General features: G+C 37.2%; 1 protein-coding gene across 1 annotated transcript; it reads left to right on the top strand.

Annotated features, from left to right (window-relative positions):
• Positions 1-4,806: 4,806 nt before the first annotated feature.
• On the top strand, positions 4,807-12,882 carry LOC139697979 (succinate dehydrogenase cytochrome b556 subunit-like). Its single transcript, XM_071596835.1, has 5 exons — positions 4,807-4,913; positions 6,101-6,160; positions 8,079-8,281; positions 11,083-11,225; positions 12,544-12,882. The coding sequence occupies exons 1-5, from the start codon at positions 4,894-4,896 to the stop codon at positions 12,646-12,648; spliced, it is 531 nt and encodes a 176-aa protein (XP_071452936.1). The 5' UTR covers positions 4,807-4,893; the 3' UTR covers positions 12,649-12,882.
• Positions 12,883-16,294: the final 3,412 nt, after the last annotated feature.

Below are 16,294 nucleotides of genomic sequence, written 5' to 3'. Positions count from 1 at the left end.
AAAGGCATCTGACCCCAGTGGGGTGGCCAGTAAGTGATGGTGTCACGTTAAAAACATTATTGAGGAAGGCAAGGGGAAACCACCTCCATTTTTTTTAAGGTAATCTACCGGTTAAGGTAGGTTTTTGGATGGACACAACTACCAAACAAATATTGTATTGCTCCTAACAAAACACAATTCCATCATCCTACTCTATATCAGGTCCCTCTTCATCTCTGAGTACTTTCTTTCTCCCTTCATCCCGTCCAACATCCCTATCCTGTTCCTTCCCTTTCCTCTTTTGCCCAACATTCTACCCTCTATCACAGTCTTCAACATCCCACTGCCGGTCAATACCCCCTTCATCCACTTTTCCTGCCTCCACAGGATTTCTCCCAACAAACCCCTCTCTTCTCCCACCATACCAAGTACTTCCTCATTTGTTTTCTTCTCTGTCCATTTCACCTTCTCCATTCTTCTCCACACCCACATTTCAAAAGCCTCCAAACTACGTCTATCCTCCTGCTTCAATGACCACGTTTCCGCACCGTACATAGCTACGCTCCATATCAAAGTTTTTACGAGTCTTTTCTTAACCTCCTTACTCAAAGTCCCTGTCATCAACTCCCTCCTCCTTGTGAAAGCCTCTTTGCCTAGCGCAATTCTTCTCCTTACGTCCCTACTACTTTGACCGTGTTGGTCCAAAACACTACCGAGATACTTAAACTGCTCTACCTGCTCTAGTTTTTGCCCTCCTATTTTAATGTTAAGCTTGGCCTTTTTCTTTCTAGAAAATCGCATAACCTTTGTTTTATTAATATTAATTCTCATCCCATAACTGTCGGATTGAATTATCAATTCAGTTAGCAATGCTTGCAACCCCTTGGTACACTGACAAATTAAAGCTTGGTGATAAGCGAACCTAACTGATTTTACGAATTCCTTTAGGAACTAAAACTGATCTCACAAAGTCTTCCGGCCAGATTCCCTCCTCATAAATACTACGGATCAGCCCATATAGCCTCTTCCTCCCACATTTTCCTAAGCATTTTAAAAGTTCCACGGGAATGTTATCTACCCCCACGGCCTTATTTAGTTTCATCTCCCTTAATGCCCTTTCTATCTCATGGTCTAGTATGCCTGGACCTAAGCTGTCCTCCTCTACGTCATTTTCTTTTTCAATGTCTAACTTTGTTGGTCTGAGTTCTTTACCATACAGTTCTTCTATATACTCCTTCCATCTCTCTTGGATCTTTCCTGCGTCAACTATTACCTTACCCGTCTTATCTCTAACTGTTAGCATAGCTCTTCCTTTCTTACTTCCCGATAACGATTTAACTTTGCTGTACAGCGCACCGATTTCACCCTTCCTCTGCAGACTTTCCATATCCTCGCACTGCGTCTTCCACCATGTTTCTTTTGCTTTATTTGTCGACCGCCTCAATTTATTGTTCAATTCTTTGTACTTCATTTTGCCTAATTTTGTATTTATATTCTTCCATTTTCGCCGCTCATCCATCTTTGTAATCATCTCATCCGTTATCCATGGTTTCCTAGTCCTTTTAGCGTTAACGGTTCCAATAGTGTCTTTTGCGGCTTTAGACAACCCTTTCTTGATCATTTCCCATTTTTCTTCGATAGTACTTAGCTCTTTACCATCCTCCATGATTTTCTCTACGGCCTGTTTGTATTCCTTCCTTTTCCACCCATTTAATGCTTCTACATTCCATTTTCTAACTCGCCGCCCCTGCCTTATCTTTTTGAAACGCACGCTACATTTCATAACAATTAAATTGTGGTCTGAGTCCGCATCCGCGAAGCTGTGGGAATTTATCACACTGTTCCTAAACCTGTGTCTAACCAGGATATAATCTAGCTGATATCTTCCTGAGTCACCTGGCATTTTCCATGTATACCTACGTCTTTTGTGGTGTCTAAACCAAGTGTTGGTGATGACTAACCCCTGTCTTCTGCGGAACTCAACTGCTTTCTCCCCGCGGTCATTCCTCGTGCCTAAACCGTAGTCCTCCACCTCATCACCATCTCTTCCTTCGCATTCCAATCCCCCATCACTATCAAATGTTTCCCTGCAGGAACACACGCGATCATGTCCTCTAACTGATTGTATATCCTATCGACCTCTTCTTCCTTATGGTTGCTCGGTGGCATGTATACCTGAATAATAACTAAGTTCGTCGGTTCTGCTTTTATCTCCACTAGTAGTATTCTATACGTTACCTGCTCTATGTTGACTACGCTTCTCCCTACCTCTTCATTTAATACAATGGCAACCCCTCGTTGGCTCTCGTCCCCGCCGCTGTATATTATTCTATACTTATCACTCCAGTAATCCCCGCTATCTTTCCATCTCACCTCGCATAGACCTAAAATATCTATATTTCCCCTTTCCATCTCTCGCTTAACATTCTCCAATTTCCCTGTCCTCATCATTGTCCTAACATTCCACGTTCCTATTCTAATTAATGTGGTCTTCTTCTCCTGCGTCTTCTGTCCTGCTGCTTCTGGTTTTCCCTTGCAAGGGTTTCGTGGGATGACGACCGCGGAAGCCTTGCCTCCCCCGCTGCCGGGCACGACACACGGCCGATTGGGCCGAGCCCCGTGGTTGCCAGGACTCAAAATATCTCTATTGTCCATCATATTTTTTTCTTGGGAATGATAATTGAGGTGGTTTCCCGTTGCCTTCCTCAATAGTGTTTTTAACGGGTCACAATCACTTACTGGCCGCCCCACTGGAGTCAGACGCCATTGCAGCCGCCTCACTGAGGAACAGACGCTGTGTGGACTACCTTTCGTCTGGCTCCTAACCTTCGACCTATCTGGCATGGGTGACCCTACCAGGAGCAATAATTATTACTCCCGCCAGCACAGCTCTAGGGGTCATCGGAACGCACAAGCCCTTCCACCACGTCAAGGTTGTAGTCCGGGGAGGGCCACCTCCATTATCATTCCCAAGAGCATAATGGTGGACTGTCGTATTAGGAACCTGAAAATCTAGCATTCAGGGAAGAATGGCATTCAGAGCCTTGACTATTTCAAGGGGTAACAATAGGTGAAATGATTGACCATAATAGTTCTTTCTTATTCCCTTCCAATCCCTTCACTTGCAAATTGTTCTCCAACTCCTGTTTCTTGTCATATTCCCTTCTTTACAGATGAAAACCCATTGCGGACTCTTTAATTGTGTTTGACAGGTGCTCCCAAAAATTTTATCTATTTTCTCAAACTGGCTGCAGAGGTTTTCACAATGGCATTGAATGTTTGTGTAATATATTAAAGCTCGTAAATTCTTTCATATGTATGTATGTATGTATATATATATATATATATATATATATATATATATATACATTCAAACACCTTTTCCTTATATATGTTTCTGTATATATGAGTATATATATATATATATATATATATATATATATATATATATATATATATATATATATATATATATATGTATATATATTCCATCAGAATGTTCTTTTCAACTAAATTCAGTGGAATTAAATTTTTTTACCAAATATTTTACGAGCTCACATTAAGAAAACTCTTTGACACAATTATTTGTGGATGTTAATGGTTAAAGAATCATTTTTGAGAAAAAAATTCCAAAATACTAAAGCTACTGGTTTCATTTTGCTGTAATTTTATTTATGGGTGTCATGTTATTGAGCCTTAATAAACAAACTCAACCAGAAAGATTTCTGTCTTTAAAGTCATTCCCTTCTTGGCTAAAGGAACCAGTCCACCTACCTGTACTGCTGTCTTCAGTTAAATTTAATCCTCAGGGTTGTTTGCTATTAGCACACCACTCTCTCTTATCTTCAAAGTACCTCTACATACATTTCCCACTTTTTTATTAATATCATATTTCTGTTGCTCTTAGTCTTCTTTTCCCTGCTGTTCCTTTTGTCCATTTGCTACAAACATAGCAAAGATACTGGTGTTTGGTTTTAAGAAATCATTCCTATTGTATGATTAGTCTACTTAGCTAACGCTGAATAACTACCAAAATTGAAAAATAGACTTACTCATGAACCATCTGAGAGTACCTATAATGGCAATACACCAAAATGCCAGCATTAAGTAACATGCAATTTCATTTAATTATTTTATTTAAAATACTAATGCTAAGTAGTGCCTAAGAGTGAATTGTATCATAAATCGATTCTGAGGTATTTTATTTAAAAATATTTTCAGAAGAATTTTTTGCCTATTCATATTTGAGGTTGCCATATGGAGGTAACATTTCTGGTACGATGTGGAATTTCGGATCACTGCTTCTAACATGAAAGAAGGACAATATAGTTACTCCTTGCACAAGAATCTAATGTGCGAGTAATGCCATTTGTTACCATAAACACGACTCCAAGAAGTCATATACTCACCCATCCATTCCACTGGTGAGATTGAGCCCGAACACCTGGTTAGGCAGAAGGTTCATCAATGATAATAATATTATTATAGTGATGAGAATAATGCGCTCTTCATCAGAAGTATTCTGGTAAGGTTGGCCTAGCACTACTGAATATATAATGACTAGATATTATTCAATCCTTCTGGAGACCAGGTGTCTAAATTAAATCATTTATTTTAATTAGACATACGTGCCCGATATAATTTTTTAAACAGTTTATATAGCAGCTCTGACTGGGAAGTGATAAAAATGAGGAACTAACACAACAACAATTGTACATACACAAACTCTACTTGAAATTCCACCTTTTTCTCATAGTGCTTACGAAGTGTATTTTTAAATTCGATGCTCAAGCTTTCAGGGTCTGCAGTTCTTTCTGTTCTCACCAGGTGTCGTCAGCTATTTTGAGCCTGTAGGGGAAGTTTGTCTGTTGCCCTAGTTCTTTGGGGAAGAAGAGTCGTAGTATTCGTAAAGTCATGGCTTTTTTAACGATAAGGTAAATACGTTTATGTATTGGAATTATAACAATAGTTTGTTAAATGTCAAGACTTTGATTTTATATAGTTGATGTTGGCCCAAGTAATGCCCAGAGTATTTTGCCAGTTACTATGTCGAAGTACATAGTCGGATGATGAGTTTTCCTAACATATGCAGCATTATGGCATTTCATGTTGTATTAATCTTTGAAAAAATAAAGATAGCGTACAACTAACCAATTCCTCACTTTTCTGAGTTCATATTTGTTCACACTTATAATAGGCGAAAAGGAATGCTGAACGAATAAATGGTTAACAGTGAACGTTGGGAATTTGAGTGCAGGAAAAGTGTGTGGATCCGAAAGCGATTGATTGGGAATGTTTTGTTGAAAGCTGTTATAAGGTAGAATTTATTATGATTTTGAAAGAGGACTGAAAGAATTGGGCATTTTAGACGGCGTTAATGGCAGTAGGAGGCAAATGTGGATCTGAAGAATGATGAAGTGTAGTTATGCAAATAATGACATGAGGTGTAAAGATTTTGTTCCTAGAAGGCTATGGCATTGTTTGTTTTATTTATAGGGTTTCAATACTTAACAACTTTTCTGAGTGGTAGGGTAATAAGTAAAAAAAAAGTAAAGTGTTAATTTCTTTTGAAATAGAATGGGTTTATAGATTCGGGTATTTAGTAGTGTTATAATAATACTGTATTGTTAGGGTAACTAGGACACTAATATTTTTTATGGATACTCAAAAGATCCGACACTGATTAGTTGACAAAGTAGTCTCGTAGTTAATTCTTTCCATTGAAAATCCTCGATTGCGGTCTCAATGGAATACTGTCCAAAACCTATTTATTAGCATTCAGTTTTTCATTGACGCCTTGGTATGTGCTATCAATCTCACTTAAACCAATCTTTCTCATCTATTGATTCTTGAGTGAAACCTCCTACTCTCCTGTTCTCAAAACGATCCCAACATTCTGTGCCCCATTTCTTTCAATTGTTATCCTCTTTGTTAGTTTACTGCTGCAGTTGAGTTAGCCATTCAGAAATTGTGTGATGATAATGAACACGCCTTAACTTCCACTTCCCGAAAAAAATGTTAAAAAATTTATAATTAAAAAGACATACTAATTAAAAAATTTTATTTTTGTAAGAATTGATTTTATTTCATTATTTAAATTAAAATGAATAAATTTTTACAGGATGTTAAGCCCTAGGATGAATCCAATGCAATCCATCTGCCGAAGTATTTATTGTACCCAGTAAGTATATTTATTGAGTAATATTTACAAGATTATAAGCATTCATCAAATCAAAGACCTGTAAGAGTTGTCGATTAAAGTTACTTTAACTGAGACATCGGTGATGTGCGCCCAAAAATAGATAGCTCGCAGTGTAAAAATCACTCTGCTTGCCTGGGATCCAAGTAGGAATTTTGCTCGAGGATGATTTCCACCCTTCAGCAAATGACTCCAATAGAGTACTTAGCTACATTTCCCACTGTTCTTGAATAAATCATGTTTTTGTGTGCACATTGGCTGTAGCCTCATGGACTATAATGTGTGATGTTCATAACACTGATTATTTATTACATTTGATGTACAGTAATTCATCATACCATCATGTTCCTTTTATGCCTCTAGAAATTCACTGTATAGAAGGATGCCTCATGAGCTTTATTGGCAAAAGCTCTTGGCTCAAAATTGAGGGACTCAAATGTGCAACCTTGCAAGTTTTGCACTGAAATTTCAAATCAAAGTTACATATTATTAATATTTATTTATCCTGTCAGACATGATTATTGATTGAAGTAAAAGAAATATTATTGTATGTAGATACATGTAAAATAATTAAAATATGCAAGGGTTGCTGCGATCTATATAGTATAATTAAGATAGTCCATGGTAGGTCAACGCTCATTTCTGGACTATGCATATATTTATGTATATAAAAGCTCCTTATAGTATATAAAATAAGGGTGAGCAAGTAGATTTTCCTTCAAGAATTATGAGTTCTCTTTTTGTGTCTTGAAAAATTTGGAGCATGTGCAAAGGCATCCCTGAAAGAGATACTGTGAGTTGTGGATAAATTTTACCAAACTATATAGTATTTAGAACATCTTGAATATCCATTAGTCCATTTCGATCTCTCTATCCTTCTCCAAAACCACATTTACAAAGTCAATATGTAATGCAAATTCCATGAAGTTACACTGAAGACAAGAAATCCTATTTTGGTATTTAACTTATCTTTTCTCTTTCTAAAAATTGAATAACCTGTTTTTTGTTTGCATTTTTCCTCATTCAATATACATCTGAATGACTGTCCAACATTGTCAAAAAACTATTTTGGTCAAATAATTTCATGTTTGCCATTGTTTTTGAGTCAGAATCATTTATATAAATCAGGAAAACAGAGGCCCTACTAAGAAAGCAAATGCAAAAAAGTAATGTAAGTAACCTCCAGCATCAGGCAGGGAGGTACTTTATTAAATTGGAACTTATGCCCTCATTTTTTGCTTGTGTTTAAAGGGAAAGTGATGAGCTCAGTTAATGAATTTACATGAAATACGTTACCATTAATTCTTCACAGTGTAACTACATAGATACCTTCACTTTGCCACTCTTCTAGGCTATATTTTCAATATGGCAACAGTTTGTTTAAATTGGTGGTCCTCAGTTTGTGTATTAAAAGCCATAAATTTGAGGGTAGGAGAATGTTAAATGCTCTTATTGTTCTTTTAATGCAAGAAAAACTGTTGAGTGAAAAAGTAGTGGCGATGTTGGTTTTACAAAAATTTCCCTTTAAGAACTATGTCGAACTATACAATTCATATTTTATCAATGCAATTTAATTAATAATTTTGCATAGTTGATGTCCATTATATTTTTCCAGATATATTTATTTAATTTCAATACTGAACTCTAGAAATTTGTTTGGAATAAATCTGTCTATAAATGACATCCATTTTGACATATGCATTCGGAATGCAAGGAACTACTTTCAAATATATAATTATGAATTTGTGAAACATTGTGTTCTTATAACGATTCGTTTGGTATTTATTCTTTGATGTACCATCGTGAGATGCCAAATCTACTACTCTCTTAGATTTACATTCTTTATAATTTTCCTATTGGTCATTCAACTTCTATAATGTTTGATGATGTTCAATTCCAGATCAAATTTAGTAACAATGAAAGTGACTGCAGCCAAGGATATTAAGAAAACAGATGAGACCTTTATCGAGAGGAATGAAAGAATAGGTAGACCTATGTCCCCGCATTTGACTATCTACAAGCCTCAGTTAACGTCTCTGCTGTCATTAACTCATCGGACCACTGGAATAATTTTGTCCACAATGGCATATGGAATTGGTATAGGTATGTGAGCAAGTTCATCCTCATTTTGATAAATTACAGAGCAGCTCGATCCTCTTGAAATTGACTGTGGTTCTCCACACATTTCCTGGCCAGAAACATAAAGAGAGATGCGAGTGTTTTGGGTAGACTTTTTACTATATTTATTCTTAGTGTATGTAAACAAATTGATGAGAATCACTACAGGTAGGGCATTAATTTCTCACCAAAACTTTAAATTTGCTTTACGTTTTCTTCATATGGAGTGTATTTTGTCTGATGGTAGAGTTCTTTGATAGTGCATGATGACTGTGGTCCCCTACTCTATCCTGATTATTCTTTTTGCACTCGCAAAAATCATCTCAGGATGTTTCCATATGCACACCAAATTTTAGAGTGAGCTGACTGTCTTTCCCTGAATTTTCTAATTAGGCAATTTTGTTTTCCGCTCTTTCAAGTTAAACCTAGAAAATTCCTAATTATAATTTTTTCAAGTTACTAGTTAAAAAAAACTTTATAATGAAATTTACTTAATTTATGTATGTTGAATGTGATTTTATAATTACCATATTTCTTGTCCCATGAGATGCAATTTTTTTTACTCCAAAATGTGCTCTAATATCAAGCTGCATCTTATGGGCCGGGTACACAATTATAACTGCGAAACAGTTTTAATAGTTTGTTGAAAGTGCTTCCTGAAAAATTCCCTCATAAATGGTAAATGTATACACTGTAGCAAATTTAGTTACCTCTCACATTTGGTGCTGCCGTGAAACTTCATACGCGTTTGGCTAACGGGGATGTTGCCTCTTTGCTATTAAATTCATGCATTTGCATATATGCATGCATATATGCATGCATTCATGCATATCTCTCCTGGTAAGCATTAGTCTACAGGCAGTCAACCATAATTAGTAAGAGGGTTTTTATAGGCATAGAAAATGGTTGCTTTTAATACAAATGTTGATAATATCAAAATAATAACAGAAACTAAGCATAACACATAAAAAGTTAAAATTATAATATTCTCATGGGATCTTAAAAGAAAAGATTGTCTGAAGTATTGTGTTAAAACTTGACTTCTGCTTCAGTGCATGGAAACTAGACAGCTGAAAGGTATTTTGGCCCTGAGATGATGAGTTTCCAGGATACAATGATGAATAAATGTTGAAATAAATTGATGAATAAGTGTAAAAATCAGAATAGTTTGAACTTGTCTGTCCGATCCAAGTATTTTTCTTAATTTCTGACCAGAAAAATCGGGGTGTGTTGTATGGAAATGCTGCAATGATAAATAGTTTTCCTTTAGCATACTATACAGCTAAAATGTATAAATTCAATTTTTATCACAAATATATTGCTGCACAAGCAAATTTCTCAAAGTTACTTAGTCATTAAATTATCCAGATCTACAGACTAGATATTTTCTATCCATTATTACATAATGTGATTTTATTCTGTTTAAGAACGTACTGTTTAAGATCATTTAAAGATTTAAAAATCAGGAGGGAAATGAATGAATATCTGATATTATGCTATACTTTCCACTAGCCCTTGATCAAATGGAGCTTTCACAGACTTCTCCAAGCAGAATTTCATTTACTTTATTGCTGTTCCATGATAGGCTCATGATTTTTTGTCACTAGAGAAGATAAGGTGGATGATTACCTCCTCGTTTGCCGTAAATCGTTTTCCCCTGAGCCATATTTTCAAGTTTGGAATGAAAAAAATCCCTGCTGGCGAGATCTGGTGAATACGTTGGGTTTTGTATTAATTTGGACTTCAGCTACTTGAAGTGAGATCTGGTGCTCTCCCAGCATATTTGCTTGATGAAGTTTTCTCAGGTTATCCACCAGGTCAGGGGTTCAGTATTGGCTGACGTTTGGATGCTCGACTTGTGCATTGTCCTCTGGGAAGATGACTGCCACTCTGCATTCAGCTGTCTTATATACTTGAGCTATTGGGTCAGGTGACTTGTGATTGGTCCATAGAGGAGTAGCCTCCTGATTGGTCGCTGGGACATTGTGGTCTGTTCCATTCTTTTCCAACCCTCATTAGCACTGGTTGCCATGCATTGCTGATGGAATACCCGGAGTCCCTGTTGAAATTACGTCATGCCATTCTTATTTCAATCAAATCTTTGATTATTTGGTCACAGTAACCACTGGCATGGGCAAGTAACTTTGTCCCGTTGAAGTTAATGGAGTGATCCATCCCGATGCTGTGTTTGGCGATGACTGATTTCTCCAACTGCCCCAGCCGTAGGTGTCTTTGGTGTTCCTTTAACTTGGTCAACTTACGTCAACCTTCAATCTAGTTTCTTAATTTCTACCATTGAAACTGTGCAGGTGTGCACCTGTGCATTGTTTTGATGTAGAAAAAGTTTTTTCTATGCCAAATGAGGATGTTTTTTCTCTATCTCTTTGCTCATCTGGTGCAATAACAACCCATAATACTCTCCATGTATCATTTGCCCCTTTATCCAGCAATGTAGATAATTCTGCATACATCCCAAGAGTTGGTAGTTTGTCAGAAAAAATAGGGGCCCATAGAACATTAACATTCATAGCACTCATCAATAACATGAGTTATGCTTAAAAAAACTAAAAACCATAGATTTATGGCAATGGGTTTTGAGACAATCTCTTATGCTTAAGCCTCTTAATCTCACCTTTACACTTTGTCTCGGTGTTCACTTAAGCCATGACAAAGACCCCATAAGACATCAGTTGAGAACCACTGTAGTGACACAAGTGCCATCTTCTGCTCAGCTTATAGTGTGACTGAGTCATGTTGACTTAAAAAACATTTTGTTTTCTTTTTAGGAACGCTGCTACTGCCCAATAATATACCCCATTATGTTGATTGGCTGGCTAGCTGTCACCTCAACTCAGCATTTTTATATATTTGTAAAGTTGGAATCGCGTTTCCACTGGCGTATCATTACTGTAATGGAATACGCCATTTGGTAAGTTTGTCATTGATTTAATTTCTAAAGTGTGTGTAGAATTAGTTAGCTTAAAATATTTATTAGCTAGCTAAAGAGAGTTATCATCAACTAGAGTTGGCTGCATCCTCCATTTTGTCGTCAGGGTTGGCAATGTAATATTTACATGCATGTACAAAAAAATTATTTTGTGCCGCTGTGGACCAAGGTTGATTCTTCTGCAGGTTTTGATGCAATGTAGGGATGTATTTTGGCATTTCATTGAAAAATTATAATTTAATGTGTTTTGCAAAGATGAAAAGAAATGGATTAATTAGAGTAATATTTTAAAATGTTAGTTTTCCTTAATCCTACATTTTTTGAAAAATTAATTCTCAGGTTAAAAATTAGAATCAAAATTAATATGTTCAAAGCCCAAAAATTACGATTTTTTAGGGTCCTGCACTATTGCCAATGAGACTTTACATTATGCAATTGGTACATTATGTGACTCGAAACTTTGTCCCATAGAATAAGGAGAGATTGCATGGGAGGGAGATTGTGGGAGGGGCAAGGGGTTAGAGAATGGGATGGGATGACGAGAGGAGGAGGGACTGGTGAGAGGGCAGCATTGGAGGGGGAAGAGATAGGAGACAAAGTGGAGGAGATCAGTGTACTTTTGGGAGTGGCTGTGTGAATGTATTTCGGTGTTTTGTGAAAAATCACACATTTGAGTGCTCTATTGTGTGATCTATTGTGTGATCTATATTTATATGTTTGGAACATCTGAGGCATATACAGAAAGGAAGGGACGTTTTCTTATATTTGAATATTGGCAGGTCAGAATAAAGTTGTATGCATGAAGCATCATCTAGTGATCGTTTCCGAAGCCACTGAAGATGTTTCAATTCAATAGTCACTTGCGTGTTTGTGAATGCATGTGACAGTGTCCATGAAAATGGAAGAATTTCCTCTTGTTTGGACATACTGCTATTTATGCCATAATTGTGGCTAAGCCCAGATATTACAAGTCTATGCAGGGTGAGTACTGAAAATGTTTACCACCAAACATAAAGAGCAAAGAATCTGGAGTTGATGAGCAATTTTGGATCCGAACTTACAATTCTGACCTTGCACTGAGTGACTGTTTATCTTCTTGCTCTTGAAACAACCGTTTGAAGACAGTGAGGAACTCAGGACTGCTGTTGTCCAACTTGGCTCAGTTCCCTGGTGGCTAACTTCTTTTTCTAATGATTAAATATTTTTTATTACCAATTGGCTCTTACTTTTTGAATATGCCTAGTATTGTCATTCAAAGCTATCACCGTTGCCTTTAAAACGAAGTACCTTCTGGTTTCAGGCATGGGATTATGGACTTGGCTTCAAGATTAAAGATCTCTACATGACTGGATACATTGTCCTGGCTCTGTCCTTGGGTGTGACACTTGTCTTGGCTGCTTTGTAGCTGGATTTATAAATTTACACCACTTTTAAGATAAAATTTCTTGATATGCATTGTACAAATTTAAGTGCATATCTGTATATAGCTCTAAATTATTAATGATATTTGTGTTAAAGAAACAGTTGTTAGTGTGTTTGCTATGTGAATTCAGTAATATTTATTGTTCAAATTTTTTATAATGGATTTCATGACGTGAAAAATAAACTCCCTTAGGAAAATAAAAGTGATTAAGTAGTAGGTGTCTCTTATGGTAAGTTTATTCTCATTACAGTGGTAGCCACTTTAAGGTGGATGTAGATGGACAGACAAGACTGACGGCCTTTGAATGTTTAAACCTTGCCCAGCGTGACATAACCTCCCTCCCTCTACTACAATTGACCCTTTCCCAATCCCGAATGCATGTTACTTCCCTTCCTTTCCTCCCCCTACCTCAATCTTCTTATGTTCTCTTATCCTATCACTGTCTCCAACATTCAGACGCCGACCAAAATGCTCTGCACCCTGTTTCTTTTGACCTCCTGAAATTTTTCCCAGAATGCAATCTCCATATCATGCTAAGAACTTCACTTGGTCTGTTAATTTTATTTTTTCCATTCTTAATATTCATCCCTTAAAAACCTCGGAAACTACATCTCGTCTAAATGATTAGGTTCTGCATTTTGCAAAAAATAGGTTCCAAAACAAAGTGAGGGTGAAAGAAAGAGAAAAAACAATTTTGCACTGCAAAGGACAGTGGAAAGTTACTTTGTATTCTTAATTTCATTAAAATGAATTTCCACAAGGTTGAGCCAGGAACAATTGAATATGTTTATGTTTAATAATATAAAAAAAAGTTAGTGAAAACTTTGTTTTGGAAAAGCCAGCAGTATCAGGCTTAACTTTGTGGAATTCTTTCATGGTGCGGGTGAAAGAAAGAGAAAAAAACAACTTTGCACTTCCACACACTTTTAATATAACACGACCATGGTTTCGATGCTGCGCATATCATCATCAGGTACAATACAACAAAATTTTTTTTCAACTTATATAGCCAGGAGCCTGGTAGGGGAAGTTAAGGAGAGGGGTGGTACTGTAGCAATCATTGGTGGGTGAAGGGAAGGTGAGGGAGAACTATTGGATGCAGACGGTACAAAGGGAGGTGTTGTTTGCAACGGTTGACCCTCATTAACGGAGGGTCGGTGACTGTCACTGCCTTGGTGGGGGAGGGGATGGTGTGGGAAAGTATTCAAGAATTTAAGGGGAGGGGAACGCGAGAGGTAAAGGATATCGTTGACCACCTCAAAATTACTGGACTGAAGCCCCTCTCCCTAACTTCCCCTACCCGGCTCCTGGCTATATAAGTTGAAAAAAAATTTTGTTGTATTGTACATGATGGTGATGTGCAGCATCAAAACCATGGTCGTGTTATATTAAAAGTGTGTGGAAGTGCAAAGTTGTTTTTTTCTCTTTCTTTCACCCTCACCATGAAAGAATTCCACAAAGTTAAGCCTGATACTGTTGGCTTTTCCAAAACAAAGTTTTCCTTAACTTTTTTTTATATTATTAAACATAAACATATTCAACTGTTCCTGGCTCAACCTTGTGGAAATTCATTTTAATGAAATTAAGAATACAAAGTAACTTTCCACTACGCTACGCTAATAAAGGACAGTGGAAAGTTACTTTGTATTCTTAATTTCATTAAACATAAACATCTTTAATTTTTAAATTATAAGAGTAGGCTGGAAAGTAATGCACACATGCATGTAGAGAGCGAACAAAAACAAATAGCAAGATCACGCAAATAGTACATTAACGCACAATTCTTAAGTTTCAAAATCATACTACCTTGATCAAAAATTTCCCGGAATTTATTCAGAAAATTAAAAATACAAGTTTATTCATCTAAATCTACATTGTCCCCTTCAAAGTAATCCCCATCGACTGCAACACACTTATGCCAGCGCTTGATCCAATCCTCGAAACATTTTTTATATTCGGTTTTCGGTATGTCCATCAGTGCTTCCTGCGATTTTTCCATTACTTCCTCTCGGCTGCTAAAACGCGTTCCCCGTAATGGTTTTTTAACTCGATTGAACAGAAAGAAGTCACAGGGAGCCAAATCAGGTGAATTCGGTGGCTGTTGGATGGTATTTGTTGCATTTTTCGTCAAAAAATTACGAATAATGATAGCACTGTGGGACGGTGCGTTATCATGGTGCAAAATCCACGAGTTTTCTGCCCACATTTCTGGTCTCTTTCGGCGAATTGCTTCACGCAAACGTCTCATAACGCCCAAATAATACTCTTTGTTTACTGTCTGGCCTTCTGGCAAAAATTCATGATGCACTACACCGTTGTAATCCATGAAAACCGTCAGCATTGCCTTCTTTTTTGACTGAAAACGACGTGGTTTTTTGGTCTCGGCTCATTTGGTGAACGCCATTCACTTGCCTGATGTCTGGATTGCGTGTCGTACTCATAAACCCATGTCTCGTCTCCAGTAATGATCCTTTTGATGAATGTGGGATCGGATTCAGCCTCGCAAATCATGTCTTTTGCGACGTCAACACGGTCTCTTTTTTGCATGAAATTGAGGTCTTTTGGCACCAACTTTGCTGCTACACGACGGAAACCCAAATCATTAACCACAATGTCTTGGGCGGATCCATAGGCAATGTTCAAGTCCTCCGCTATTTCTCTGATGGTTAATTTGCGGTTATTGACCAACATTTCTTTTACTTTATCAATTTTTTCACCGACTTTCGATGTCGATGGTCTGCCACTGTGTTCATCATCTTCGATTGACTCACGACCACTTCTGAACCGCTCGTGCCACTGGTAAACGACCGTTTTTTTTAGAGAATCGTTGCCGCCGAAACACTTTTCCAACATTTCCAACGTCCGTGCGCCACTAAATCCGTTTTTTACGCAAAATTTAATACAAGTTCGTTGTTGCAAATTTAAATCCATTTCTGCAATTGTAAAAAATCGCCAACACACACAGAGATAGATGTACTCTTGGCTACGTAACTTTTGCAAATGTCAAGTTATGACACTAAGATTTAAAGGGAATATCAACAACAGATGTACCAATTTAACAAAAAAAACATAACTCAAATCGGAACGATGGGAGCGCCACACGGTGGTTATTCCGGGAACTTTTTGATCAAGGTAGTATATTTATTTTTCAACATATTCACCGTTAAGGCTAATATATTTCTCCCCGCGTGTAACAAGCTTTTTATTCCGGTACGGAAAAAATCTTCTGACTTTTCTTGAACCGAGGACTTGACAGCTGCCTTTACCTCATCATCAGAGGTGTAATGATTATCCTTGAGATGTCTCTTGAGTTGAGGAAAAAAATCGTGAAAATTAGGAGGGTGTGGAATTGGTTCAAATTTCAGGTTTCGCGGAGCCTAACCAGTTGTGCGCAAAGTGTGTCGATGTCTGACAAGCCAACCTCACACTCAGTAGGGGAAAGTAAATAGGGGTGGAGGGAAAGAGAGCTGTCATTCCCTCTTGTCTTGAGAGACCTAGGGCCGTTGATTCCCCTCAAATTTTTTTCCACATGTCAGTAACTTATTCCATTCCAGCTCCTTCTAGGGAGCTAGAGTGAATTCCAAAAGGCCATTTATTAGGAAGAAGACATTTGGAGTTTCTTATATAC

This window comes from Hetaerina americana, unplaced genomic scaffold, assembly GCF_022747635.1.
Source record: "Hetaerina americana unplaced genomic scaffold, ioHetAmer1.1.p SCAF_10, whole genome shotgun sequence".
Taxonomy (NCBI): Eukaryota; Metazoa; Arthropoda; class Insecta; order Odonata; family Calopterygidae; genus Hetaerina; species Hetaerina americana.
Note: the sequence above shows the minus strand (reverse complement) of the source record. Positions and strands in the feature narration are given on the sequence as shown.

Coding starts and splice junctions, on each gene's coding strand:
- LOC139697979 (XM_071596835.1), top strand. CDS start 4,894: ATGGCTTTTTTAACGATAAG. Junction 8,282..11,082: donor GGCATATGGAATTGGTATAG/GTATGTGAGCAA, acceptor TTTTCTTTTTAG/GAACGCTGCTACTGCCCAAT. Junction 11,226..12,543: donor GTAATGGAATACGCCATTTG/GTAAGTTTGTCA, acceptor TTCTGGTTTCAG/GCATGGGATTATGGACTTGG.